Source organism: Equus przewalskii, chromosome 22 (assembly GCF_037783145.1).
Source record: "Equus przewalskii isolate Varuska chromosome 22, EquPr2, whole genome shotgun sequence".
NCBI lineage: Eukaryota > Metazoa > Chordata > Mammalia > Perissodactyla > Equidae > Equus > Equus przewalskii.
Genome location: NC_091852.1, coordinates 33,848,230 through 33,876,084, shown reverse-complemented (window position 1 = coordinate 33,876,084; position 27,855 = coordinate 33,848,230). Strand labels below are relative to the sequence as shown.

The 27,855-nt window shown below is 35.8% G+C and overlaps 1 protein-coding gene across 13 annotated transcripts in view; it reads right to left on the bottom strand.

Annotated features, from left to right (window-relative positions):
• CCDC171 (coiled-coil domain containing 171) overlaps positions 1 to 27,855 on the bottom strand; it is a 294,601-nt gene that overhangs the window by 163,525 nt on the left and 103,221 nt on the right. For 11 of the 13 annotated variants that reach the window (XM_070590719.1, XM_070590726.1, XM_070590716.1 and 8 more), the window contains 5 exons: positions 17,917 to 18,023; positions 16,067 to 16,156; positions 14,827 to 15,027; positions 12,065 to 12,232; positions 10,339 to 10,527 (listed from right to left, as the gene is read on the bottom strand). In XM_070590719.1, coding sequence (XP_070446820.1) covers positions 10,339 to 10,527; positions 12,065 to 12,232; positions 14,827 to 15,027; positions 16,067 to 16,156; positions 17,917 to 18,023 — 755 coding nt within the window. The remainder of the gene's footprint in view (positions 1 to 10,338; positions 10,528 to 12,064; positions 12,233 to 14,826; positions 15,028 to 16,066; positions 16,157 to 17,916; positions 18,024 to 27,855) is intronic. The other 2 variants (XM_070590717.1, XM_070590722.1) reach the window with 1 other exon arrangement.

The following is a 27,855-nucleotide window of genomic DNA, read 5'->3' as shown; positions in this document are numbered from 1 at the left end:
CACTACTGGGTATCTATCCAACTTGAAATCAACAATTCAAAGAAACATATTCACTGCAGCATTATTCACAATAGCCAAGATGTGGAAGCAACCCAAGTGCCCATCGACTGATGATTGGCTAAAGAAGATATGGTGTATATATATATATAATATACATACATATAATACATATAAGAGCATATATATAATATACATATATATACATATATATAATATATATATAACATATATATATATAAATGGAATACTACTCAGCCATAAAAAACAAACAAAATCATCCCATTCGCAACAATATGGATGGACCTGGAGGGTACTGTGTTGAGTGAAATAAGCTAGACAGAGAAAGACAAACACCACATGATTTCACTCACATGTGGAAGATAAACAAACACATGGACAAAGAGAACAGTTGAGTGGTTACCAGGGGAAGGGAGCTGCAGGGAGGGCACAGAGAGTGAAGGGGAGCACCTATATGGTGATGGACAAGTAACAACGCAACAACTGAAATTTCACAATGTTGTAAACTATTATGGACTCAATTTTAAAAATAAAAAAAAGAAGAAAATTGAGGGGGGTTAGCCCTACCATATATTAAAACACACAACAAAACCCCTAATTCAAACGTCACGTTACTTGTGCACGAATGGACAAAAAGACCTATGAACAGAATGGGAAATCCAAAAACAGATGCAAGCACAAAAAAATTCAGTGATAAAAGTGGCAATTCAAAGCACTGGGGAAAAGACAGACTAAACGGCTTTGGGACAATGGATGCTTTTTAAAGAAAAAGATAACATTTGATCCATACTTCATATCTTATACAAGAGTAAATTCCAAATAGACCACAGATCTATATGTAAAAAATGAAACCACACAACCATTAGAAGAAAACATAGGTAAATTACTTAACCTTGGTGTAGAGATAAGATTGCTAATTATGATTAAAATTCCAGAGGCGTTAAAAAAAAGATTGATCAGGAGCCAGCCCAGTAGCACAGTGGTTAAGTTCACATGTTCTGATTTGGTGGCCCAGGGTTCGCCAGTTCGGATCCCAGGTGCAAAACTACACAGTGCTTATCAAGCCATGCTGTGGCAGGCATCCCACATATAAAATAGCGGAAGACGGGCACAGATGTTAGCTCAGGGCCAATCTTACTCAGCTAAAAAAAGAGGAGGATTGGTGGCAGATGTTAACTCACGGCTAATCTTCCTCAAAAAAAAAAAAAAAGATTGACCAACAGAGAAAAAATGCCACATTGGTAGAAATTTGTTCTCATTTCAATTCACTCCTGTTAAAACGCAAGTCTCGATGGATACTGTGGGACCTCTGATTTCTCTGTTACGATGGTAATAGCTTGGACATTATAGTGCTTACTGTGTTCCAGGCACTGTTCTAAATGCTTTACATATATTAATTCCTGTAATCCTTACAACGAGCCAATGAGGAAATGCAATTTTACAGATACTGAAATGAGGTTTAGAGAAGTTAAATAATTCACCCAAGGTCCCCCGGCTAGGTTTATCCAATCTCCTACTGCCTTAAGCTCTTTGTCTCTACTGAACCAGGTTCTCCTCTCAAGTCAACACGCCCACACAGCGTCTTCTGTAAAGACTTCACCTTCCCCCAAGATCCTCAGCTTGATGAAAAAGGAGAGAACAGTCTGCTCCTTCAGGATCCAGACATGAACCTCACCACCACTTTCCACAATTTACCCACGTTCTCTAGCAGCCCCAGGTCCTGTCCCTTCCCACTGCCCTAACGCTATTCAAACTCTAACAATCTTCAGAGCCCACTCTACATCTACCTATTCCATGACACCTTTTACTGTCATTCTCACTTACACTGACATTGACCTTCTCTGAACTTAATTATACCACTCAGGCATTTCATTCTTACACTGCTCCTTACTTATTTCATGTGTGTATATTTACCCTCCCTCAAACACAATAGAGTGCTAGTTCCTAGAGGCCAGGAATTATTCACCATAGTGCTGTATACCCTGTAGGTATTTGATAAATAGTGAATGAATTAAATGATCCTCTATAAAATGTTCCTTGGTGATTAACACAGTGTTTTGCCCATAACAGGCACTGAATAACTACCCAATGAATAAAAACCTTTACAAATGTAAAGAGAAAAAAATATAGGAGCTGGCCCAGTGGCCTAGTGCTTAAGTTCTGCACACTCCACTTCGGCGTGGACCTACAACACTTGTAGGCAACCATGCTGAGGCAGCAACCCACATACAAAATAGAGGAAGATGATGCAGATGTTAGCTCAGGGTGAATCTTCTTGAAGCAAAAAAAGAGGAAGATTGGCAACAGATGTTAGCTCAGGATGAATCTTCCTCAGCTAAAATAAAACAAATTTTTAAAGATAAGAAAATATAACCAAAAATGATATAATTTCCAAATATAACTTGAAACTTATCAACATGTCAGAATTCTGTTTTAAATTAATTCTGATATTCCACAGGGACTTTCAGAGGTATTGCATTATTTACTTTGAATTATTCTTGAAGAACAAAGCTTGTTTGAATGTAAAGCTGGAAACAGCTATAAGAACAAATTTTCCTTAAAAAAAAAAAACCCTATGTTCTTTACCCAAGGAGATTAAAGGCCAATATTTTTTAAACAAACATAAGGAACATCGCCTTGAAATGGGACAAAAGCATTCCTAGTACTAAAACAGCCTTGTGTTTAATTTCAAAAATAATATTTTCAAATTCCCTCCAAAAAACATTATCTTGAAAAGATTTTTTTTTAAACCCTGAAAATATGGGATGTATATCTCTTACACAGATTTCCTTGGCATATCAAAAATACTATTTAATTTCACTGGTTTTCCTTTACTCTCTGATAAATTCAAAGTGTACCCAAAATGGGGGGCAGAGGACAGCTTCTTTCCTTAGTGAATCACGAACTTACTTCCTGAAATACACGAGCTCTAAGGGACACCTTATTGGCTTATAGCAGTGCATGAACTCTGAGACTTTGGGCTAGAAATTAGACATTTTCCTAGGGAGTAAAATTCTTTTTTATCACTTTTGCTTGCTGAGTTCTTATTCCTTTTTTCTTAATTTTATTTTTTTATTTTTTGCTTGAGGAAGATTAGCCCTGAGCTAACATCTGTGCCAATCTTCCTCTATTTTTTTTCTCTTCTTTTTCTTCTTCTCCCAAAGCCCCCCAATACATAGCTGTATATTCTAGTTGTAGGTCCTTCTAGTTCTGCTATGTGGGATGCCGCTTCAGTATGGCTTGATGAGCAGCGCCATGTCCGCACCCAGGATCTGAACCAGCAAAACCGTAGGCCACCACAAACTTAACCACTCAGCCATGGGGCCAGCCCTGTGAGTTCTTATTCTTTATGTTAGCAAAAAGACAAATTGCAAGCTGGGCATTTAATGACACATATACATCAAAGGACTTCATTTAAAATGTCTTATTTTTATGTTACATATCTTTTCTTTTTATGCAATGGTAATATTTTAAAACAAAATAAACATAAATTCACGTGCTTTTACTATGATGTAAATGTTTCTCATTAAAAATAAAGCACATCTTGTGGAGAAATTGGAACCCTCGTACATTGCTGGTGGAGATGTTAAAATGGTGCAGCAGCTTTTGAAAACAGTTTGGCAGTTCCTCAAAAAGTTAAATATAGAGTTACCATATGACCTAGCAATTCCATTATCTGGGCTTCTTATATAGATACTCAAACCCCATAATGATTACTTACTTAACTTAAAAACACTATCTTCATTTTGTGAATTTAGCATGTCGAAAATAGTATGTGCCAAAAATGGTATGTGCCTGTGTTCCCTCTTCTGTTTGTAAGGCAATACAAATTATAAAACACCCTTTACATAAGTCAAGCCCTCAAAAGAACAGAGTTCTCCTTATTCTTAGACTAAACGTGTTGATACAGGCAAGATGCCTGATTTGCTGATTGTTAAAAGATATTACCTCAGACTGCTGGACAGTTAGCATACCTCTCACATCTGATCTGTCTCATGTCTCCCCTCCTTCTGGGCTTTCAGATCCTGGCAACAGGGACCAGGTTGGCTCCAGTCACCTCCAAGAAGCCTTCAAACTTTGACTACCTCCTCTTCTAAGTTTATAGCATCCTTTGGCAATTAATTACACACAGCCTTGTGATAAACCTTATACTATTTAATATTTCATGAGTTTATATAGTGCCTCCCCAACTACATTTGACAATTTTGAGGAAAAAACTAAGTATTACACCTCTTTGTTAGTAACACAGTATGAAATACAGTGTCCTATATGTCTGGTACATAACATGTAAAGTATTTTTTTAATTAATACTAACTACATTATGTAGAAGTTGCCTTGATATTCTTACCTATAGCAGCAATTTTGCAATACAGTATACTAAAAATTCATTCTCTCAGAAAAAAAAATTCTGAGAGGAACAAGAGATAAGGGGCCTACCATTTGTGGATGGCTGACAGTGTGGCATTGTTTAGCTTTTTCATACAATACTCTGTTTAATTATTAGTTAAACAAGATTCACTCGGAAACGTGAGTTCAAGAAATATAAAACTGACTTGTCACTAGACATATTTTCAGACCTTACTTTATACACAAAAATAGCATATATTTACAAAATAAACCAGGTTGCAGCACAGTGAAAAAAGGACTGGAAGATAAGCATGATGATGATTTATTAAAACAGCACAAAACGGGGCTGGCCCCGTGGCCGAGTAGGTTAAGTTCGCGCGCTCCGCTGCAGGCGGCCCAGTGTTTCGTCGGTTCGAGTCCTGGGCGCGGACATGGCACTGCTTGTCAGACCACGCTGAGGCGGCGTCCCACATGCCACAACTAGAGGAACCCACAACGAAGAATACACAACTATGTACCGGGGGGCTTTGGGGAGAAAAAGGAAAAAATAAAATCTTTAAAAAAAAATAAAAATAAATAAAAATAAAAATAAAAATAAAAAAAACAGCACAAAACATTCACTTTGTGATTTCTAAATGCCAAGCGAGGCGCTAAACACTTTACACTTGTCATCTCCATTCTAATCCTACCCCTGGGCCTTCCTCACTGCACAAATAAGTATCAGCTCTCTGAACCTTAGCTTCTTCATTTGTAAAATGGATATGCTTCTATGACCTATCCCATCTGGTTGTGGTGGGGCTCCCGTAAGAGGAGGCATGCAAAGGTATGCAAAAGTGTTGAAAAATCTATCCTGCATTATGCAAATTCAATTAATATTATTATTATTAAGAGAAACAATTTCTAAAGCAATTATTTGAAAAGCAGTCAGAGGACTGTCCAATATTTCATTAGAGGTGCCCACTGACACCAACGCACAGTCAATCAAAACACACCATGCACAGGACTGTGTTTGACTTCTTGGGAATCATTTCCGGCAGACCTATCAGCTCCAACAATATAAAAAAGCTGCACTTTATCTCTGGATACTTTTGGAATTCAATTAAAAAGAAAAAAAGTTTCAACATCTAATCACACTTCAATGACTAACCCAGACTTCTTGCCAAATGTACTCCTAATACCATGATATAAAGGAATAAAACCGAATATAGTATGATGAACCTGAATGTCTTTGATTTTTGCTCTCCATTCTAAATTCACTTGATTTTAATAAAATGTCAAATAAACCTAAAGCGTTTACAATAAACATTACATCAAGCGTTAACTATACTTAACTGATAGTGAAAAGTCTTTACTTCTAGAAAGGAAGTTCTTGTTCCACTAATTTCATCTTTTTCAGATAGAAAAGAAAGAAGAACATAAATACTAAGATTACAAAAGCCACGTTAGTAAGAGGAAGGTAATATGGCACTCAGCCCAGATGCTTCAGTAGGCATAGATGCTTGAGATATATTTACGTGATGGCTCCAAAGTATTTAAACTCAAGAATTACCCAACCATTTGGCTAGCACATTTTACCTAATGCTAAAAACATGCTGCGATGCTGAAACCAAGCTTCCTGTTCTACAAGTTTCATTTATCTAACAGCATTTCCACTAATTGTTTTAAAGATTACACATTCAAAAGCCTTGTAAATAACTCTACTACATTTTTTTCAGATAAAAGCAATTCAAATCCAAAAACTGTTTTTTATTTAACTACTTGTCCTTTACTAATCACTTCTTTACAATATCCAAACATTAAACACAGGGCTTTATAGATAAGTCATTTATTTTCCAGCAGACAGCCTCTATTAATGGCTATTTTCATCTGACAGCAAACATCCTCTACAACCCACAATCCTCTGCTACAGCTGGAATTTTCCCCCTCGTGTCCTTATCAACATAATTTTTGAAAATGCATTAAGTACTTTCAAATAAAAATATTTTTATTTGCATTGCAGCTTTGGGGAGAAAAGCAGAGATACAGAATTAATCATAACAAGATTTTCTAAAATAAAATTTATAGGTCCTATAATATGCATTATAATAGCAGTTTACCAAATATAAAACTTAAATGAATTGCTGCTATGTATTCAATCATATTTTATGAAAATTCAAATATGTACATAAATAATATAGACTATATGCCAATATATAATCTTAATGTACTTTTAAGAATAATAAAAATAATACTTTCCATTTGCATACTCATGGATCAAAACCTAGGCTGTTATACAATCTTCAGGGAAAAGACTTCAGCAAGAACTTCTCCTAAAAAATTCCCTTACTTCAGAAAGTGAATTACTCTGCCTTCCTGCAGATTTAGAATAAAAGAAGTGAGTTCAAAACACTGAGAGAATATGAAGCTAGAAGACTCACACTACCTGATTTCAAGACTTACTAAAAAGCTACAGTAATCAAATCAGTGTAGAATTGAAAAAAGGATAGACACATCAATAAATGTAACAGATGATAAAGTCCAGAAATAGACTTACACAAATATAGTAAATTGATTTTTGACAAAGGTACAAAGGCAAGTCAATAGAGAAAGGATAGTCTTTTCAACAAATAGTACTGGAATAACTAGACATCCATATGCAAAAAAAAAAAAATGGACATCAACCCGTACCTTACATCTTTATAAGAATTAACTCAAAATGGACCATAGGTCTAAACGTAAAACCTAAAACTATAAAATGCCTGGAAGAAATAATACAAGGAAATCCTGGGGACCTTGCAAAGAATTCTTAGACACAACACTAAAAGCACAATACATAAAACAAAAAATTGATAAACTGGACTTCAAAAAATTTAACAACATTTGCTCTGCAAAAGTACGGTTAAGAGAATGGGAGAAAAATATTTGCAAATCACATATCTGACAAATGGCTTATATTCAGAATATATAAACAACTCTCAAAATTCAGCAATAAGAAAACAAGCAACCCAATAAAAAGTGAGCAAAAAATATGAACAAATAATTCACCAAGAAGATACACAGGTGGCAAATAAGCATAAAAAAAATGCTCAACACTCTTCATTAGGGATAAATGTAAATTAAAACCACAATGACATACCACTACGCACCTATAAGAATGAATAAAAATAAAAAGAAACGATGATGAAACCACAAGCTGGCACAGATGCACAGTAATTAGAATTCTCTTACATTGCTAGTGAGAATGAAAAATGCCATAGCCACTTTGGAAAACAATTCGATAGTTTCTTATACAGTTAAATATACACTTACCGTATAACCCAGAAATTAGACTCCAAGAGTAATGAAAACTTATGATCACACAAAAACCTATCCATCAATGTCTAAAGCATCGTTAGTCATAATTGTCAAAAAATAAAAATAACCCAAAGGCTCATCAGCAAGTATCTGGATTAAAAAAAAGTGGTACATCCATACCGTGGAATATTACTCAGCACTAAAAAGGAATGAACTACTGATACATGCAACAATGTGAATAATTCCCAAACATATTTTGCTAAGTGAAAAAAGCCAGACTCAAAAGGCTACATACTATATGATTCCATTTATATAACATTCTGGAAAAGGCAAAACTGTAGGGATGGACAACAAACCTGTGGTTCCCATACGTGGTCAGTTCTTTTTCCACAAAAGAGCCAAGGCTATTCAGTGAGAAAAGTAAAGTCTTGAACAAATGGTGTGGAAACAATAAATGTAGAGGGAAAATGAACCCCGGCCTCTACCTAACATCACACACGAAAATTAATTTGAGATGGATCACAGATCTAGACATAAAAGCTAAAACTATAAAACTTCCAGAAGAAATGACAGGAAATTATCTTCACAACCTTGGGGTATAGAAAGATTGTTTAGCACATAAAAATAAATACTCAAAAGAGAAAAAGATTTATAAGTTGGATTTCATCAAAATTCTAAAACTTGTGATCATCAAAAGAAAAATTAAAAAATAAAAAGGCAAGTGAGATATTGGAAGAAAATATCTGTGATACATATGCATGACAAAGGATTTGTATCCAGAATATATAAAGAACTCTTACAAATCAGTAATAAAAACACAAACAACTTTTTAAATTGGCAAACACTTGAAGAGACACTTCAGAAAAGAAGAAATATGAATGGCCAATAAGAATATGAAAATTGCTCAACATCATTAATCATCAAGAAAACGTGAATTAAAATAACAATGAAATACCATTTTAAAACAACTAGAATGGCTAAAATTTAAGAGACTGACAATATCAAATGTTGCAGAGGATTAGAACAATGGAAACTCTCACACTTTGATGGTGGAAATATAAAATGATACAACCATTTTGGAAAAAACTTTGATAATTTTTTATAAATGTACACATATCCTATGACCTAGCAATTGCACTCTTAATCAAGAGAAATGAAAAGATATGTCAACAAAACACTTGTACAGTAATGTTCGTAGCAATTTTATTTACAATACCCAAAAACTGGAAACAATCCAAATATCCATCAACTCACAATCTATCAAATTGTGGTATAACTATAAAATGGAATACTATTTGACCATAAAAAACAATGAACTACTGATACACACAACAACATGGATGAATATCAAAAAAATATGTTGAGTGAAATAAGCCAACCACTAAAGACTACATACCGAATGATTCCATTGACAGGAAATTCAGAAACAAGTAAAAGCAATCTATGATGACAGGCATCAGATAAATGGTTGCCTATAGGGAGTGGAAACTGACTGCAAGGTGGCACAAGAGAACTTCCTGGGATAACGAAAACGTTTTGTCTTAAATGGGGTGATGGTTACATGGGTCTTTACATCGAACACAACATCAAATTGTACACTTAAGATTCACTGTCTGTCAACATTACCTCTAAGAAAAATAAAATAAATTATTTAGACCTTTTATTTCAGTAGTAGAAAATGCAGAACATATCACATGGCATCCTGCATACAGTGAACAAATGACTACTTTTAGAGAGTGCAGTAACTCATTCAAATTCATAGAGAAAGGCATAAGTTCATATAGGGCCCTTATGTCTGGGAAAACAGAATGATCTTGTTTTAAGTAATCTGACACTGTTTATTGCCAAACGAATAAAACGGGTTTTTTAAATTAGACTTATCTAAATAAATATAAGCATGAATGGACCAAATAAAGAGGTTAACTCCTGAATCAAGCACGGGAAGAATATACAATCTTCTGGTTCCTAAGTATCTTATCTTGAGAACAAGTGACTTTTTATTAAATTCAATAGAAAAAATATATACACTATTCCATACTGTATAATAATATCATTATGTTATTCTTGATTGGGCAGAGACGATAGTTAACAATATAAATTATGTTGGCAATAATTTGTATAGGAAAAAATATGGTCATGTTAACTACCCATAACTTCTGTTCTCAATCAAATCCAAGAGAAGACATGATACATCTCACAGTCAATAATTTTGCTACAGGGTCTACAACTCTATAACTCTAGTTCTCATACAACGTTAGGAGGTATGATAAATTTCAACCCCAAACGAATTAAAATGATAGTTCACAAAGGAACTCCTACAAATGGAATAAACTGGGTAAAAGAATATCTACACTAAAACTGATAATATTTTACCAAATCTCTTAAGCTTTTATTTTAAAAATAAATAAATAAAATTTTAGCATTTAATTGATCAATGCCTTTTGGGATGTTTCAACCAAAACCCATCTACTTCCAAACTTAAGTGAAAAACAATCCTTAATACACACACACACATCCATTTGGCGAGGCGGGGCGGGGCGGGGGGGGGGGTTGTGCAATCATGTGTATACGTGTCTAATAAGTTGTGTGTGGTTCTCAAGAAGTTTTAAACTGATTTGGAACTGATACTAAAAGGAAACACTTGAAACAGTAGAAGACTGAGCATTTCATCTTTTAAAGCTCTTCGGAGAAGCAGCATACCTGTGCCCTCTTCTGCACCTCCAGGAGGAGTTCCGAATACTGCAGCTCCAGTTCCTTCTTTTGTTTGTGCCAGCAGCTCTCTTGGGCTTTGATCTGCTCTGCCACTTTGTTAAAGGTGTCTTCCTGGGTCTGCTGAAGCTCTCTCATCGTATCAGATTTGTTTTTACAGATATACTCTAGATGACTTATCTAAATGGGGAAATGCAACAGAGAATGAAATATGCTCACAAACCATCCTTTGTATTACCACCCCCAAAAACCATCTGAAGTTTTCTACTATAGTTTATTCCTTAAGATCACATAAAAATTTTAAGTTAAAATGAAAACCAAAGAAATTAAGAAACAGGAATTAGTAGGGCAAATTATATTTTAGCAGAAAATGTTATTTGTACACTTAGGTGACAAATCTTTTATTTTTCTCTTTCAAATAAAGTTACTCATTCTATAATCAATTTTACTGAGAAAATTAAGACTGTTCTTACTTCTAGAACCAAAGCTCAAGCTATTCAGATATCTCAATGGGAAAGGAAGTGTTTAAATGAGACTTACAAATCTACAAACATTTTACATATAATAAAGCAGACCTTCCAACCATTTCTTATCTCACATTCAAAATCCTGCAGAGAAAATCCTAGTCATCTAGTACATATGACAATTACTGATATTTTGAAACTATGAAAAACTATTAAAACATAACACCATCTCAGAAGGTTAAAACATGTACTCATTTTCATTATCAGTAATTTTCAAACCCTTTATACACATATTCACAATCATGAACAGCATCTGTGCTTCTCACAATTTATTCCCTCATTTCCTCAATCTCAGTGTCTATGGTTGTGTTTGACAATCAGACAAAGCTAAAATGCTCTCACCCTAAAATCAGGCCAAGATGTTGTTTCATTACTTCAACAGATTAAAAAAAACTTAGAGAACAGTTTTTCTTTTCATGTCCCTTAAGAGCAAATGTAATTGCAACTAAGATCTGGAAACTAGACCATGTAAATACAGGTCTAACCAGTTCAAGAGATCCATGATAAGAATCAATATCTTTAATGGTGACATATGTTGGTCTGCTAAGCCATTTCAATTTTCTATAACCAAAAGGTCTTTAAATTTTTTTTGAAAGACTTAATTCCTAGGCTTGTGAATGATAAAGTGATCATAAAAATCTACTGTTTTCTCCTACAATACATACTTCTTACATTCTAAAGCACTGAATGAGTTTTGTAATATATATTATTTCAAGAAATAAGTCATAAACATAATTTAAAATTTTTAAGTGCTTTTAAAGGAGCACTTCGTTATTTCCTAAGCAAAGAATTTTAAGATCATGTTTTTGCATAACTGTATCTTGTTTCTATTTTATGCTAACATAAAGAGTTGGTTTATTAATGTAAAGGACTAAGTTCTTTGAATTGCTTCATCAGTAAGATTAATTTATTTTCTTTTAATTAGGTCCCTGTGGCTAATACTGGCTAGTAGTATTAGCATGTCCTGCACAGAAAGTGGAGCTTAGAGACTTCATACAGACTTCAGTCACATTTACATGCCCACAGCAATGGCATCAAACTGAGTTGTAGACAAGCCATAATTAATGGTACTGAATTATTAACATCCAAATTCTTTTTGAAATAAGATGAATGTCAGCCCCTCTTAATGATACTGTGATGTGGACAAATGTCACTGAATTTAATAGAGGTATCTGGTGCCTGAGGACAGTTACCTTCTCATTAGCCCTGTTGAGGTCTGCGATCAGGGCATCAACATTCTCCTGCAAGACTGCACAAAGCTCAGACCATGAGAATTTATCCAGCATGCCTTCTGGTTGTTTCATGAGCACACAGCCCGCTATCAGGTGCTGATACAAGGTATGAAGGAAGGTTAGCTTCTCCTGTAAGGACAAAGAGAAATTAATTCCAGTATATAAACATTGCAATGACTAAACACATAACACACATGGTGAAGAATTTATTTCAAAAATCCAGAAAGGAATTAAAATACTCAAGTCTCAGAATATTGTGATTTTGGTGACCTTTTTTTTCACATTTCAAACTGAGCAATAGATATAAACTGGAAATTGCTTACATTTGGTATTCAAAACCAAAATCTGAGGTCTAGAAGCCAAAAGACAGGGGTTCTGACCCCAGCTCAGCTACTACTGAGTAAATGCCTGTTCAGGCCTCACCTTCCTCAGCTGTAATGGGAGGTACCTGGACTAGTTGTTTCTAAGCCCTTCTAATTGGAAGTCAGTATAGTAATTCTATAATTTCATATTTTCATTTGCCAATACAGATGTTAATTAAGTAAAAAACCCAATATAGAGAGGAGTGTTACTCAACTCTGTCAAAGAAAAAGTTATACCAATATCTATACTTTACATGTACACAATTACTCAGCTTTCTTCCTCCCCCAGAGATTGCAGTTTACTTACCACTTATAGGAAATCTATCCCAAGCCCCTTAGGCAAAGCAGACCGTGATATGAAAGATATGGAAGATGGGCTCATTTGTTTTCCTCACTTATAAGTTCATATAGGATTTGGCACACCGGGCATTTGTAGGTGTTTAAATACTACAAAGTAACAGGCCAAAAAAAAAAACAAAGGACATAGCTGCCCAAGACACACTTTCAAAAGTGTCCACTTAGAAATATGTAAAAAAAAAAAAAAGTCATTTAAAATTACATATACTGCAGTAACTAGACTACCCATTGTTTAATGACCTGGAAACACTATCCTGTAGAATTCAGTAAAAAACTGATCCCATCTTGAACACACAGAGTTTATCTAATAAAATGCCAAATGGCTGTTTTTATAAGGTTTTTCATCAATGAAATTCCAAAGAATGGAACTTAAGACAAGGTAGTGTTGAAACTGCAAAATGAACATTTCATGTAGATAAAATAAGTTCCCTCAAGACTTTTTTAATAGATCAACAGGAAAAGAAAACTTTTAAAAGGAAAAAATTTAAGAGGAAAAAAGTGGAAATTCTTATCTTCCAGATAAGAAAAACTGAATATAGCATACATAAAGGTTTTGTCATTAGAAATTGTGGGGAAAGTTTTCCTATATATTTCAAAACGTATATCTTTAGTTCTCCTTATATGCCACCTTACTTTCGTCCAAATATAACAATTTAAAAACCAAAAAAAATTTGAATGTGTAGTTAAAACCACAAACTTGAGTTAGGATATCAGAAGAATCTTCATAAATATGCCATGTCTTTTTCTTTTTTAAGCAATTAAAAATGTCTTTTGCATGTTCAACTGGGTTGAGATATTTTTAAATCTTATTAAATATAACTAACCAAATGTAACATTCAGGCACTAAAATCTTTCCCGTCCTCATTTTGCCAAGTGATTGAGTTCATCCTCAAGGATAATTCATTGTGTCGCCATTATGTCCTTTCTGCTTGGGCTGTGATAAACCATGCATGGTAGTCATCCATTTGGCGTGAAAAGAGAATCTCAAGATCCAAAACCAATTCACACACGTTGAAGCCAACCACAGCGCTGTAGACACGCTGACTTTACAATGCAGTCAGGCTTCCAGTTTCCTTCACTTTAATCATTATCTGATGTGTAGAACAATTCCAGCCCCTTCATGTGGACACAATTTAAATCCCAGACTGGAAGAAGAGTGGAAAGAATGTTTCCTTTTTACTCTCTTGGCATTCATGTTCATATTTGTTGGAGTAATGAACTCAATATGCAGGACGACTCAGACAAACCAGTTCCACACTAGAGAGGCTAGCTCCAGATCCCACGGGTAAAAGAAAATATAAGATAACAATTCCATTCACACAGGCTCATACAGAATATGAAAGTTTTGTCATAATATGTTAAGAAGCCATTAATAAATAAAAATGGATAGGCAACTCTCTAGGGCATCTAAATAAAGTTTTAATTTTGTGGGACTTGTATTTTTCTAAATTTTGATTAATACCCTATTACTATAAAGAGTAAGGAGGCTATTTATTACAGTAGATATTATTCCTGTTTTGCAAATAAGGAAACTAAGATGTGGAGAGACTAAGCTGTGTGGCTTGTGCATATTCACACAGTTTGTAAAAAGAAGTACCACTATCCAAGTCTAGCTCTTTCAATTACAAAAAACATATTCTTTCCACCAGGCCAAGCTACTAAACTACTGAAATAAAAAGTAACTTTGTCATTGGCAAACAGACAAAGCTTGAAAGAACTGTTATGAGCATAGCTGCTTGAGATATGATGCTCTGAACAGAGAAAATTAATTGTACAAGTGATAGAAGGGTTAAATTATATTACTTCTCTCACAAAAAAGGATGACACAAGAGTAATGGAGTGACTGATTTTGCAGCTGGCATGAATATTTCAAAACAGTCAGCTCAGAACAATTTTTTGAATTAAATCACCTAAGAGTAAAAATAGTCACTTGATGTATGTAAATTTAGAAATCTGAGATTAGTGAAAGGCCTTTGCCGACAGTGATCTTGTCACAGGTAATACCTCCGTGTCCTTATGGACAGCCTGGGAAAGCTTCTGCAGTTCACTTTCAGATTGGGCTGCTCGCGCCTTCTCTTTCTCCCAACAGTGCAGCACGTTTTGTAGTTCCACTTTTAAAGTGCTTATTAGAGCCTCTCTGTCGGCACATTTAGTGCGTAAATGACTTAACTCTTTATTGACATCAGCCAGTTTATCCTGAAGGTCCTGTCAGAGATATCAAATAAAGAGGTTGCACGAAGCCCGGCCAGTAAAGGAGTGGGGGTCCAAACACAAATACATACTGAAGACTGCCAAAGCTTTAACGTAAAAGAAGCACAAAGGCAAGCGTTTGATTATAATACTCAACATCAAGGTATTTTACTGAATGTATTTCCTAAGTATAATATTTTAGCTTGAAAATTAGAAAATTTGTTGTTATAACATTTAAACATAAAATGTTAATAAGATAGCTTATTCCAGAAAGCTCTTTGGAAAGGGAGTTTTCCTTTCAACCTATTATAAAAAAATAACTTGGTAGGCTCAAAAAATTTTAAGTAACATGTAAATAACATTTAAAAAATAAATCCCTTACATTTAATATAAAAACATTTTCTTCCCAATGACATTCCAAATACTAATACAAATCTCAAATATGTGGCATAAGACTCTGCTGAACCATTTAATCCTTAACCTTAACAAATTCTACTGGAGTATGTCCATGACAAACGTAACATGAACCAACACTAAAAAATTCCAACAATACTGAGCAACTCTGAGAGTTCCTTCAGTATAATTTTGCAAAGATGTAGTACCTAAAACTAGTGCAGAAAATAAAATAAACTGTTGTCCTGGATCTTAGCCAGGTGTGGTCTCAGCCCATCACTAGGCATGATGTACTAAAAACAATGGCTCCACCCTAAAATGATGAAAATTGACTCCAAATACTGATGTGCTTATGTAAAATATGTTTAATATGTATCTAAGGATGGACTTTAAATCTTAAATCATTTTTTCAAATCTATAGTATTATAATTAAACCTGGAAATGAATTTTTCCTCTAAACAAAACAATTTCTAATCAAGATTTTTTTTAATGAAAACATTTTTGTTACTATGATCAAAAATAAAAAATTAAAATTATATCCAAATGTACTTAATAAGAAATAGGAAGATATATTTTCAGATACATCTACTTAAAAATATTCTCTAAATAATTATATTTGTTTCTTAATACAAGAGGAAAAAGTTATTCTAAATCATAATACCTTTATATTTTTAGTGTGAGATTCTATCTTCTGTTTGGTAGAATCAAGTTCATTAGATGTCTTTTCTTTAGCATCATTCATGCTCTTTAGCTGATGAAAGAAAATGTAAGTAACTTTTTTATATTTTTCAAGGATGGGTAACTTGAAAGCCAATCTTTAAATGTGTTTCATGCGGTTACTTACTATAAATTTTTCAATAGTAATTAAGAGTCTTAAAAAATTATTTCTTTTGGTTAACTATGTAACGTCTGTCACAAGCTCACATGGCTAAAAAGAAAAGAAAGCATTCAAGCTTAAAATGTCAGTGATGCCATTGTATTTTTCCTGATGTCTGGATAAAGGATTTCATTCTTACTGTAAACAAATATAACTTTATTCTTAAAATCCTACTGGACCAAAATGCCAGAAGCAGTGGCATCTATAAGGAAAGAATAAAGGGCAGAGCAGAAGACTGCTCTGTACATCATGAGGGTATTCACTGGTCTCTCACTCCATATGACAACTTCAGGGTCGGTCACATGCAGTCCTACTGGGAAGGCTTGTGGCAGGTCATCAGTTGGTCCTGCTCTGCTTGTGATTTATTTTCTTTGACAGTTCATTCTTCTTTCTGTCAGATTGCTCTTTTTGCTTTCTTTGCAGCCACCCCCTTGGTCTCCCCACTGCTGTCTCTGGCACTGGTTCACAACAAAGCGCATTACTAAGCCAAAGCCTGCTGAGTCGACTTTTCAACTGTGCTGAGGATCATGTGACATTCATCCTCCCAAATAACAATTCGCTGTGGGTAATATGTTCCTAGTTCCCCAGCAGCCTCCAGACCCAGGCCTCAGAAGAGGCTCATAAACTACTAACGACACAAGTTGTCTTGTCTCACTGGGAAAGACTTAGCAATATTTGTTCTTTATAGAAATTTAATTATTTCAAGAGTCACTTCCTTTACGCCTTTGAACAGTTACAGAGGGTATTAAGAAGACTCACTTTTCCTTCTTTGTTCACCTTAGTAAACTAAAGTAAAATAAGCCTCTTCTGAAATGTGAACTGCAATGGTTTCATGATCTTTATAGTATATGAAAGAAGCATATAAACAGAAGGATAAACACTAAATTCCATGCTATGTAGCTTGTTTTGGTTCAAACAATCTGTTGTTTTGCTAATTGTATTTAATGTAATTACTTCGTATTCTCTAATACAAGATGTAACTAAGCAAACTCTTCAATTTTTAAAGTATAAATTCATAAAATATTTTAATATCCAAGAAAATTATCAACCCACATATATAAACAAAACAATAAAGTCACATAAACAATACAAATGAGATAATAAGTAGAAGCACGAGCTTTTTCAATCAGCAAACTAAAAGCTTCCAGGCTACATTTGTTTTTAAAAACTTCTGACAATATTTTACTCCCTTTAGAGAATGCAAACTAACTTCACGTTTTTATTGACTTCCACAATTTGTAGAAAACTTAACCTAAAATATTGACAAAACCTAAATTTGCACTACCCACTCCCAATTTTATAAAAACACATTTACATTTAAATATAACACATATTAACTTCAATGACTTGCATAGCTTTTGTTAAATTAAAATAGATAAATGTTGAAGACCAAAAAGTGACAGTCTTTATAACATTGAAAATAATAGTGTGAGTGAAGAGTTACACAAACCTAAGTGAGACACGACTTTAGGCCACACTGAAAGAAAGAACAGTGACAGACAATTTATTATTTTTTGTATCTGTGAAGCTGTCAATTCAACATTCCCAATCTTTCTGACCTTTGTAACAAGCAAGGAATACGGACTGCTGCAGGCCGAAGGCTATATGTGTGGAGCCAAACAGTGCGATGTTACCTCATTAGATGCATCTTCCAGCTTGTTCTGGTAATCTGTCAAGGTACGTCTCAAAGTCTCAAGGACAACAGAGAAGCTGGGAGGTTTATCTTTGTCCTTGTGGATGCCTAGAGAAAAATATAGGATGAAAATACAGTCTTAAAGTCACAAAGAGACAAAAGCTAAGCAAATAGTAACAGAGCTATTAAAAGTGGATAAGAGCTGAAAAGATATTATGAAACATTGAGCGGAATCTTATTCTCCAAAGTGTACTGCTGTAGAGCCAAGTATTAAATAGCCTTTCTAACAAGTGGTCAAATTAAGTTCATAATATATCAAGTTCAAATTTATGGCTACTTTGTACCTTACCACGGCCCACAGTGTAGTTAGTAGTGAGCTCTTTCTTTCTTTTCTTTTTTTTTTCCCTATCTCCTAAGTAACTGAAGTGTTTGCACACACCTGTTATCCAACAATTAACTGAACAGTCTACACTAACATTGTTTGGGAGAGTTATGTACACTTATGTGTTTCTGATCAGTCAGGCCTATTTTGCTTAAATAATAATTTCTGAACCCAAAAGCACATAATTTTCTGTTATACTTGGAAATATTCTTCAATCCTTAAAATTCTCAAGTTACAATTTGAAATAAATAATAAAAATGCTATTATCTACAGAGGCCCACATCATGTTTCAATTAAAACCCTTAAAACGGATACTCATTGTAAAAATACGAGTATTTCCATATTATGCCCTCAAACTATTTTAATTTAGTTGGCCATAAGTTAGTTCAGCTAATCAAGGTCACATGGTCAAACGTAGTTCAAAATATTAATCCAAAATAATCAAAAGTTTAGTTTCAAAAACCACTTTAAATTGATTGCTTATTGTAGTACTCTTTAACTGTTAAAAAACAAGTAGCAAATTTAAAAACATTCTTATTAAAAATATTTTCCTTTCCTATTATAACTTCTCCCTATATTTTACAATCTAAATATTTCAACAGACAAGAAACGGATTTTCAACAAAGATAATTTTTAAAAGAAGCATTTATAATATATGTTTTACTATTCATTGATTCATTCATTCAACTAATTTACTGAATTCCTACTATGTACTAATCCTAGGCATTAGGCACATGGAAGTGAACAAGATTGGTGTAGTTTCTATCCTCATAGAATTTACAGTCAAAAAAGAGGAAGAGAGGGGCCAACCCCATGGCCAAGTGGTTACGTTCATGCGCTCCACTTTGGCAGCCCAGGATTCATCAGTTCGGATCCTGGGCACAGACCTACATGCCATTCATCAAGCCATGATGTGGCCATGTCCCACACAGAAGAACTAGAATGACTTACTACTACTACTTACATAGAAGAACTAGAATGACTTACTTCCCTAGCTGGGGCTTTGAGGGGGAAAAAAAGAAGAAGATTGACAACAGATGTTAGCTCGGGGCCAATCTTCCTCACCTCAAAAAAAGAAGAAAGAGGCAGAAAGATAATAAATAAATAATTACATGAAATCATTCATTCATTCTTCAAGTATTCAATTGCTGGAACTTTGGGGGATGGGGGAAGAAGGCAGTAATAAAGGAAAGAAAAGAGGAAGAAAGGGGAAAAGTTATTTGGTTGATGATAAACCAACTTTATTAATCTCACAGTATTGATGATATTTAGTGTTTTAATCATGGAAAAAATTTTATTAATAAATTTATTACATTCATCAAGGTATAATTTAAACACTATCTTATGTATGAGTACACCTCAGATTTTCTTAAACAGAAGAATATTTAACTTAAAAACCCAAAGTAATACGGAAATAACACATATTCCAGCTAGGGGGGAAAAAAGACTCCTCTGAGCCATGATAATGGAGGAGACAGCGCTCTTTGTAATGACTATGAGTTGGAAAGACAACTCATTAAAAATTTTATTAAAGGTCTTACCAAATATATTTTTTTAAAATTGCTCTCTTGCACAAGATAAAAAAAAAAAAGTAATGTATAATTCTTTTCTTTTGCTACTACATAAGTAGGCCATGAATAAATCATTCAAGGACACTCGGGAAATCTGCTGGCTTTTGCAATAAGAGAGAAAACTTCCTGTTAGAAATTCAGAAGAATAAACTCATCTTAATATGAGTGTTGTGGGGTAAGGGGACAAAATGCCCTCTCCTTACTGACCCATGCACATTCTTATGTTCTACATAAAACAAATTTTTTTGCCTGAAAATGTTTATACAATAAAGTTCAGCTGAAGTACAAAGTACACTTTATGTCCCACTCACATCTATTACAAAAAGAAATACTTACTGGTCCCTTAACGTAACAAAATGCTTACAAATAAAAAGAAAGGGTCACTCAGGACCCAGGAACTTATTGACTAATTGGATTTAACCTAATAATATTCTAATCACTACATAATGGCCCAAAAAATAATAGAGTACTAAAATTATCCTAGCAGAGGAAAGTCTAAAAACTCACATACAAAGAGAAGTAAAAAAAATCAAATAGTCATAAATGGCTTTTCAGTGGTCAAAGTCCAAATGAGAAACAGAACACTTCAGAACGTTTTATACTTCAACAACAACAACAAGAAATCTTCTGTGTTTCTCTGTTCCTCCCCCTGTACATGTGTGTCTCTGTACATGGATGCCACACCATGCTTTCACATCACCACTGCCTGTTTCAATCTCTCTCTCTCATTTTTAATATGTTTAAAGTCTGGGTACACCTTGGCAAATCTTTTCTTTGAATTAGTAGCCCACAGGAGGGAGTGGGGTAGAAGAAAAGGTTCTAAGCTCTCTTCTAAATGTTTCCTTTTAGACAATCTCAAAAACTAAATATTTTTATGTGACTCAGATAAACCACTGTTTTTCAAGCTGGTGTTATCAGCTCAGTAACATATAGGTCCACAGTAGAAAGAATAAGTTGTAATGAATGAGGTGAGGCTATCTCCTCCACCTTCTCAACCATTCTCTTAATCTCCTTAAGTCTCCTGCAAGACCCCAAAAGGGGAGAATTATTAAGAAATAATGGAGAGAAAATATAAGACAAAAGATTGAGCTTTTTGTTTTTAAAGATATCTATTACAGAACATGAGTAGTCGAGTTCATCCTTACAACAAACAGGAAAAAAAAAATCCTGTTGCTTGATGTTGATTCTTAGTCACATAGTAAAACACAGAAAATAACATTCAAATGGGTTTTATTTTCAACTGAGAAATCCAAAAATTCAATACGTTAATGATTAAGAAAATTTCTTTTTCATTTTAAAAGCACTAAATATAAACATGTAGCAGTCAGTTATACATTCCAAACTCAGACTACATTCTGTATATTAACTCATCTTATTCACTGAGATCATAAACAAACATTTTCATTATCTTGCAAACATTGATGCCCATTCTGGAGTTTTTAAGGAAAATGGCTCATAAATTTTCTAACATATAGAGAGTATTATGCAAGTCCTGCTCACCCACCCCCAACTACATCTCCCGGGAAAGTCCAAAAACCACTTCCTTTACCAAGGTGAGGGGAACCCCAGGTCCTTGATAAGTTCTGTGTTGCTAGAAGATCCTGGGTAGCAGTGGGAAATGGTACCATCAAGCTGGGCTCCCTGAATTCAATAAGGATGATGGGATCTCAGGTGAGACAGGCCAAGTGGTAGCACTTAATTTCCAGAGACAAAATGGACATGGTTACTATAATGAGCAGTGGAATCAAAGCAACAAACAAAATGGTTTTACCCATGGAGGTTGCTGGCATTGGCTAACTGATCGTGGTGTTCCTAGGAGTAAAATAGACAGGCACTCTAAGTGTTACTTGATTTGTATAAGTAGAAAAGCTCTAAGTCTGATTACCAGAAGCAAGACTTAAACCAACACAAAAGAGACTCTTGAGCCTCAACCAGTTCTCAGACTTGAGCTGGTTCACAGACCCAGTGCCCCTTGAATGAAGAGGATGGGTCCCTTTTAGGAACCCTCACATACTACCAGAAGACTACACTGTAAATCTTCCTCCCAGCCTTCCTCAGAGAAACATGCAACCAGTCACCGGGTGATGATGCACTGGGGAAGGGGCATTAAGTACACTTATCAGGGATAACGCAACACTAGGTCTGAGCTGACACTAAATCCTGGAGATCCAAAATACCACTGTGGTTCACTACTTAGGGCAAGCCTAAGTTAGGAGCTTACAGAGGTCAGTGATGAACTGAGTTGTGCCTAAGGTCTATCTCCAGTGGGGCCAACAGGTACCTGAACCCACCTCAGAGTTATTTCTGGGAATAACTCTATTTTTGGGAATGCACAGTTAGAAAAGACAAATGCAGGAACTAGCACAATGTCCATATTTTGGTTACCTGACCCATTGAGTGAGGAATTCACAGAGGAAAACCAAATAGGAAAAAAGCAGTGGAAGTCGCTAGAAATTTTACCTACCAAAATAATAAATCAAAAGTAATACCACATCCCTAGAAAGACTGCAGAGATCCTTACAACAAAAGAGTCATGGCAGCAAGGATGGAGGTAAATACATGGGCTCAGCAACATAGACTTCCATTCACCAAGACTGATACGATTACAAATGCTTTATTAAGTATCACTTAATAAAGCAATGCTTTATTCTTACTAAGAAAATTAATTCTTACTTATTTGCTCCAGATAGAGATTTTCCTTCCCCGACCACAATATCTCTGTTGAAATTGTCATCCGTGAATTTACAAAGTACCTTATTCACCATTACATTTTCAACATAGCATTACTTCTGACCAAGAAACTCATTTTACAGCAAACGAAGTATGGAAATGGGCTCATTTTCATAGAATTCACTGGTCTTACTATGTTTCCCATCATTCTGAAGTAGCTAACATACAGAACAGTAGAATGGTCTTTTGAAGATTCATGGCGCTGGCTGGATGGTAATATTTTATGGAATAAGGATAATAACTTCCAGGATACAGTATGTGCTCTGAGCCAGCAATCAATATATGGTGTGTTTTTACCACAGCCAGGATTCATAGATCCTGGAATCAAATGTTGGAAATGGGAGTGGATCATCTAACTGTAATACATAATGTTCCACTAGTGAAATGTCTGCTTCCCATCCCAGAAACTGGGCTTTATTGGTCTAAGTCTTAATTCCCAAAGGAGAAATGCGTCTACCATAGGACACAGCAACGGTTCCATTAAAATGGAAGCTGAGTTGGGGCTGGCCCAGTGACACAGTGGTTAAGTTCATGCACTCCACTTCAGCAGCCCACGGTTCGTAGGTTCAGATCCAAGGCACAGACCTGCACACCACTCATCAAGCCATACTGTGGCAGCATACCACATACAAAAAATAGAGGAAGATTGGCAACAGATGTTAGCTTAGAGCCAATCTTCCTCACCAAAAAAATAAATGAAGCTGAGAATGTCACCTGGGCATTTCTGGACTCCTCATGCCAGGAAACCAAAGAGCAAAGAAAGTTCTTCTGTATCAGGACAATTGGTCTTGATTATCAAGGGAAAAGTGGTGTAAGGAATAGTATGTCTAGAATGCAGAAGATCCCACAAGGCATCCATTAGTATACTCATGTTCTGTGATAAAAGTTAATGCCCCAACAATCCCACTTCTGGGTATATATATAAAAGAATTGAAAGCAGGGTCTTGAAGAGATATTTGTACATCCATCTATTCACAATAGCCAAGAGGTGGAAGCAACCCAAAGGTCCATCAACAGATGAATGGATAAACAAAATGGGATTTATATATATAATGGAATATTATTTAGCTTTAAAAAGGAAGGAATTCCTGTCACATTCTATAACATGAATGAACATTGAGGACATTATGCTAAGTGAAATAAGCCAATCATCAAAGACAAAAACTATATGATTCCACTGTATGAAGTACCTAAAAAATAGTCATGGGACTGGCCCCGTGGCCGAGTGGTTAAGTTCGCGCACTCCGCTGTGGTGGCCCAGGGTTTTGCCAGTTCGGATCCTGGGCGAGGACATGGCAGCACTCATCAAGCCATGCTGAGTCGGCATCCCACATGCCACAACTAGAAGGACCCACAACTCAAAAAAATATATACAACTATGTACTGGGGGGGCTTTGGGGAGAAAAAGGAAAAGTAAAATCTTTTAAAAAAAAAAGGCATGCTTTAAAAAATAGCCAAATTCATAGAAACAGAAAGAATGGTGGTTACCAGGAGCTGGGGGGAGGGAGAAAAGGGGATGTGATGGTTAATAATATTATGTGTAAACTTGACTGGGGCATGGGCCCAGATATGTAGTTAAACATTATTTCTGGGTTGTCTATGAGGATGTTTCTGTCTATGAGGACTCACATTTGAATCAGTCGACTGAGTAAAGCAGATTGCTCTCCCCGACATGGGTGGGCCTCATACCACCAATTGAAAGCCTGAAAAGAACACAGGCTAAGTAAGAAAGAAGTCTCTCTCTGCCTGAGTGTCTTCAAGCTGGGACATTGGTCTCCTACCCTTAGATTCAGACTCACACTGAAACTTACACCCTCGGCTCTCTGGTTCTCAGGCCCTCAGAGTCATACTGGAACTATACCATCGGCTCTCCTGGGGCTCCAGCTTGCCAACTGCAGATCTTGGATTTCTCAGCCTCCATAATCATGTGATTAATTAACGATCCCATTAAAGAGGGTTGAACACGTTCAGTGAACTCACTCCCTTGGACTTCACAAACCAAAGCCAGGAGCATGATGAAGTAGGGCAAATTCAGTTTGTAAACCTTAGTGAATTGGGAGGTGAGGGAAGTAAGAGAGAAGAAACTGGTAAATGACACCAAAAGAGGCCTGTGCACTGCTCTTATATGCATTCTCAGCTTCTCAGTAACCCAGGAATCTCTAGATAAAAGCACCAGTCATGAGGTTCACAGGAACAATTAAAATTCTCAGGAAGATACTAGATCTAGGCAATAATCCTTTATTAAAGAAATAAAGGAGGAGAGAAGAGAAGAAAAGTCCAATTTCTTGTCCTGATTTTCCAAAGAGCAGTCCCTGAGACAGCACAATTCCTGGGTGATATATACATGCCTAAAGGCATCAAACACTGTTGCTATTATTTCCTAGGGTCCTTCAGCTTCTCCAGTCAAAAGAACAAGAATACCTCTGGAGTATGACAAATGATTTCCTCAAGGAAGGAAAGGTTGAAGAAGGTTGGAGGGGTCTGTCTCAGTCAACACAAAAGTCAACCACCCTGAGGGGGACCCAAGACTGAGCCGCAAGAAAAACCTTCTTTCATGAACTTAATGAAGGAAAAGTCACATTCTATATGTTTGCTAACATCCTCAGGCAGAGGTGAAACTGTTTTAGAAGAAACACTTGAGGCAGAAAGACTACACGGGTTCAAAGTGGGAAAGGATTTCTCCCCATACATACCCTACTATATGATTTTCCACCAGAAAATAAATGAGATATGAGCAGCTTTCATGCTTCAAATTCAGTGTAAAGTAGAAAACAGAAATAGGATATAAATGTCCCTGATCAAATAAACTGAGGCTATCTTGTCTAATGATAGTAGGCAATCAAAGGGCCATTTCTATGACCCATGTTAGATTGTACATCTTTTCCAGTGAAGGACAATCTTCTTGGTGACTCCTTATGGATTACTACCCAAAAGATTGCTATAATTTGGAAAGAAACTCCAGGACTACTTTATAACCTCAAAAATTAAAATGTAAAATAGACCGTCAACTTGATATTAATTCATTCATGCTTTTATTGATTCATATTCAACAAATATTTATTGAGTGCCTTTTTTGTGCCAAGTATTGTACTAGCTGCTTAAAATACATTACTAAATAAAAGAGACAAAGATCCTTGCCCTCATGGAGCTTGGATATTGTGATAGTTAATTTTATGTGTCAACTTGACTGGGTTAAGGGATGTGCAGACAGCTGGTAAAACATTATTTCTGGGTGTGTCTGTGAGGGTGTTTCTGGAAGAGATTAGGATTTGAATCAGTAGACTGAATAAAGAAGATCTACCCTCACCAGTGTGGATGGACATCATCCAATCCACTGGCCCGCCCCACCCACCTCCGGCCCTTCCCCCACTAAAAGAAAAAGGCAGAAGAAGGGCAAATTCTCTCTCTTTTTGAGCTAGGACTTCCATCTCCTGCCCTCGGACGCTGGAGCTTTTGGTTCTTGGGCCTTCCAATTCCAGGCCTTACATCAGCAGCCCCAAGATTCTAAGGCCTTTGGACTCAGACTGAATGATACCACTGGCTTTCCTGGTTCTTCAGCTTGCAGAGGACAGATCCTGGGATTTCTCAGCCTCCATAACCATGTGAGCCAATTCCTGTAATAAATCTCCTCTTATATATATCTACATATCTCCTATTGGTTCTGTTTCTCTGAAGAACCCTGACAATACAGATATAATAACAAATGCACCATGTAACATGTTAGAAATGTTGGACAGCAATAAGCTATGGGGAAAAAATAGTAGAACAAAATAGGGAGAGAGGTAGTGAAGCAAGTGGCATGGGAACGGATAGTGGGTAAGCCTCAGTAAGAAGATGTGATTTGAGCATAGATTTAAGGAAGACAAGAAAGAGAACTATACAGCTATATCTAGGTGAAGAACTTTCCAGGCAGAAGGAATGGCCAGCACAAAGGCCCCCAAGGCAAGAGCATGCTTGGTGTGTTCAAGAAACAGCAAGAGGCCAGAGGAGTCCAAACAGAGGGAGGGAGAGGGACAGTAGTAGGAGACGAGGTCAAAAGGGTGATAAAGGATAGGTAGGGGCAGCCCATGGTCGAGTCTTGCAAGCCACTGCCCGCACTTTGGGGTCTACTCTTAGTGAAATACAGAGCCCAGCAAGGTTTAGAGCATGTTAGATCATTCTGGTGGCGATAGAGAAAACAGACTGGAGGAGGGCAAGGTGGAAGCAGAGAGAACACTAGCCAGATGGGAAGGAGGTGTTGGAGGCATTAGGAAACAAGGTGCAAACTGTCACACTGACCATTGGTAAGGAGATCAGGTGAAATCTCTACGGAAACAGATGCCTGAATGTCTTGGACTAACTGAAACTTTACCTTATCTGTCACATGAAGATAAGCTGATGGGTTGCTCTTGCTTCAGAAAGATTTCTTAATGTAGAAGACCACAAAATCTGAAGAAGACAGGGAATAGAACACTTGCCAACTACTGTCAACTCTGGACTAAAATTCATTCAAGAAAATAATTTTCATTCATTCCATTTTAAAGAGCAAGTCAGAAATTTTTTTTGTAACCATCCCTCTAAATTTCTACCATGGATTACTTTTCCTGAAATGGGGGGCGGGACAGAGTATATATTTAGCTGAAAGGTATGAAGAGGTAATAAAAGGGGGGAAAGCACGATTGCCTACTCATCATAGCTGCAAAAAAAAGGATCTCTCTGGAAAGCTTCCCCAAGATAACTGAATTAACTTTGTAATAAATTATAAGGCTGTGCTACCATCACATAGTCAGAATATGTCCCTATTTGAAACAGACTTTTTCTCAAAGACATAAATATTGTGAGATATATACATGCCTATGTATATCTCACACACACATACACACACACATATCCTTTTATTCACCTAGGATAAGTTTTTAAGTTACTTCATTTGGGAAGAACAAAATATTTGGTCATCTTTGTGTAGCTGAAGCCAGGTCTAATGCAGTAGGCAATCTTAATTGTTCAGGCTCTTCCATAAAATAAAATATTGAGCAATAAAGTTTATTATTTATGTCCCGCTTAGAGAAGTAACAAAAACCCAACCTGAGCTGGTGTAAGCAAAAAGGGCGTCCTTACAGTTAGACAGGATCGTTTCATGGAAGCCAAGAGCAAGAATGAGATCAGGTCCCAAGCAGGTAGGTGAATTAGTCAGGGTATCAGCAGGGAAAGAGATGGCACACTGAGAAGAGTTCATCAGAAGAGAATTTAATGAGGAGACTACTTACAGAAACGTGGA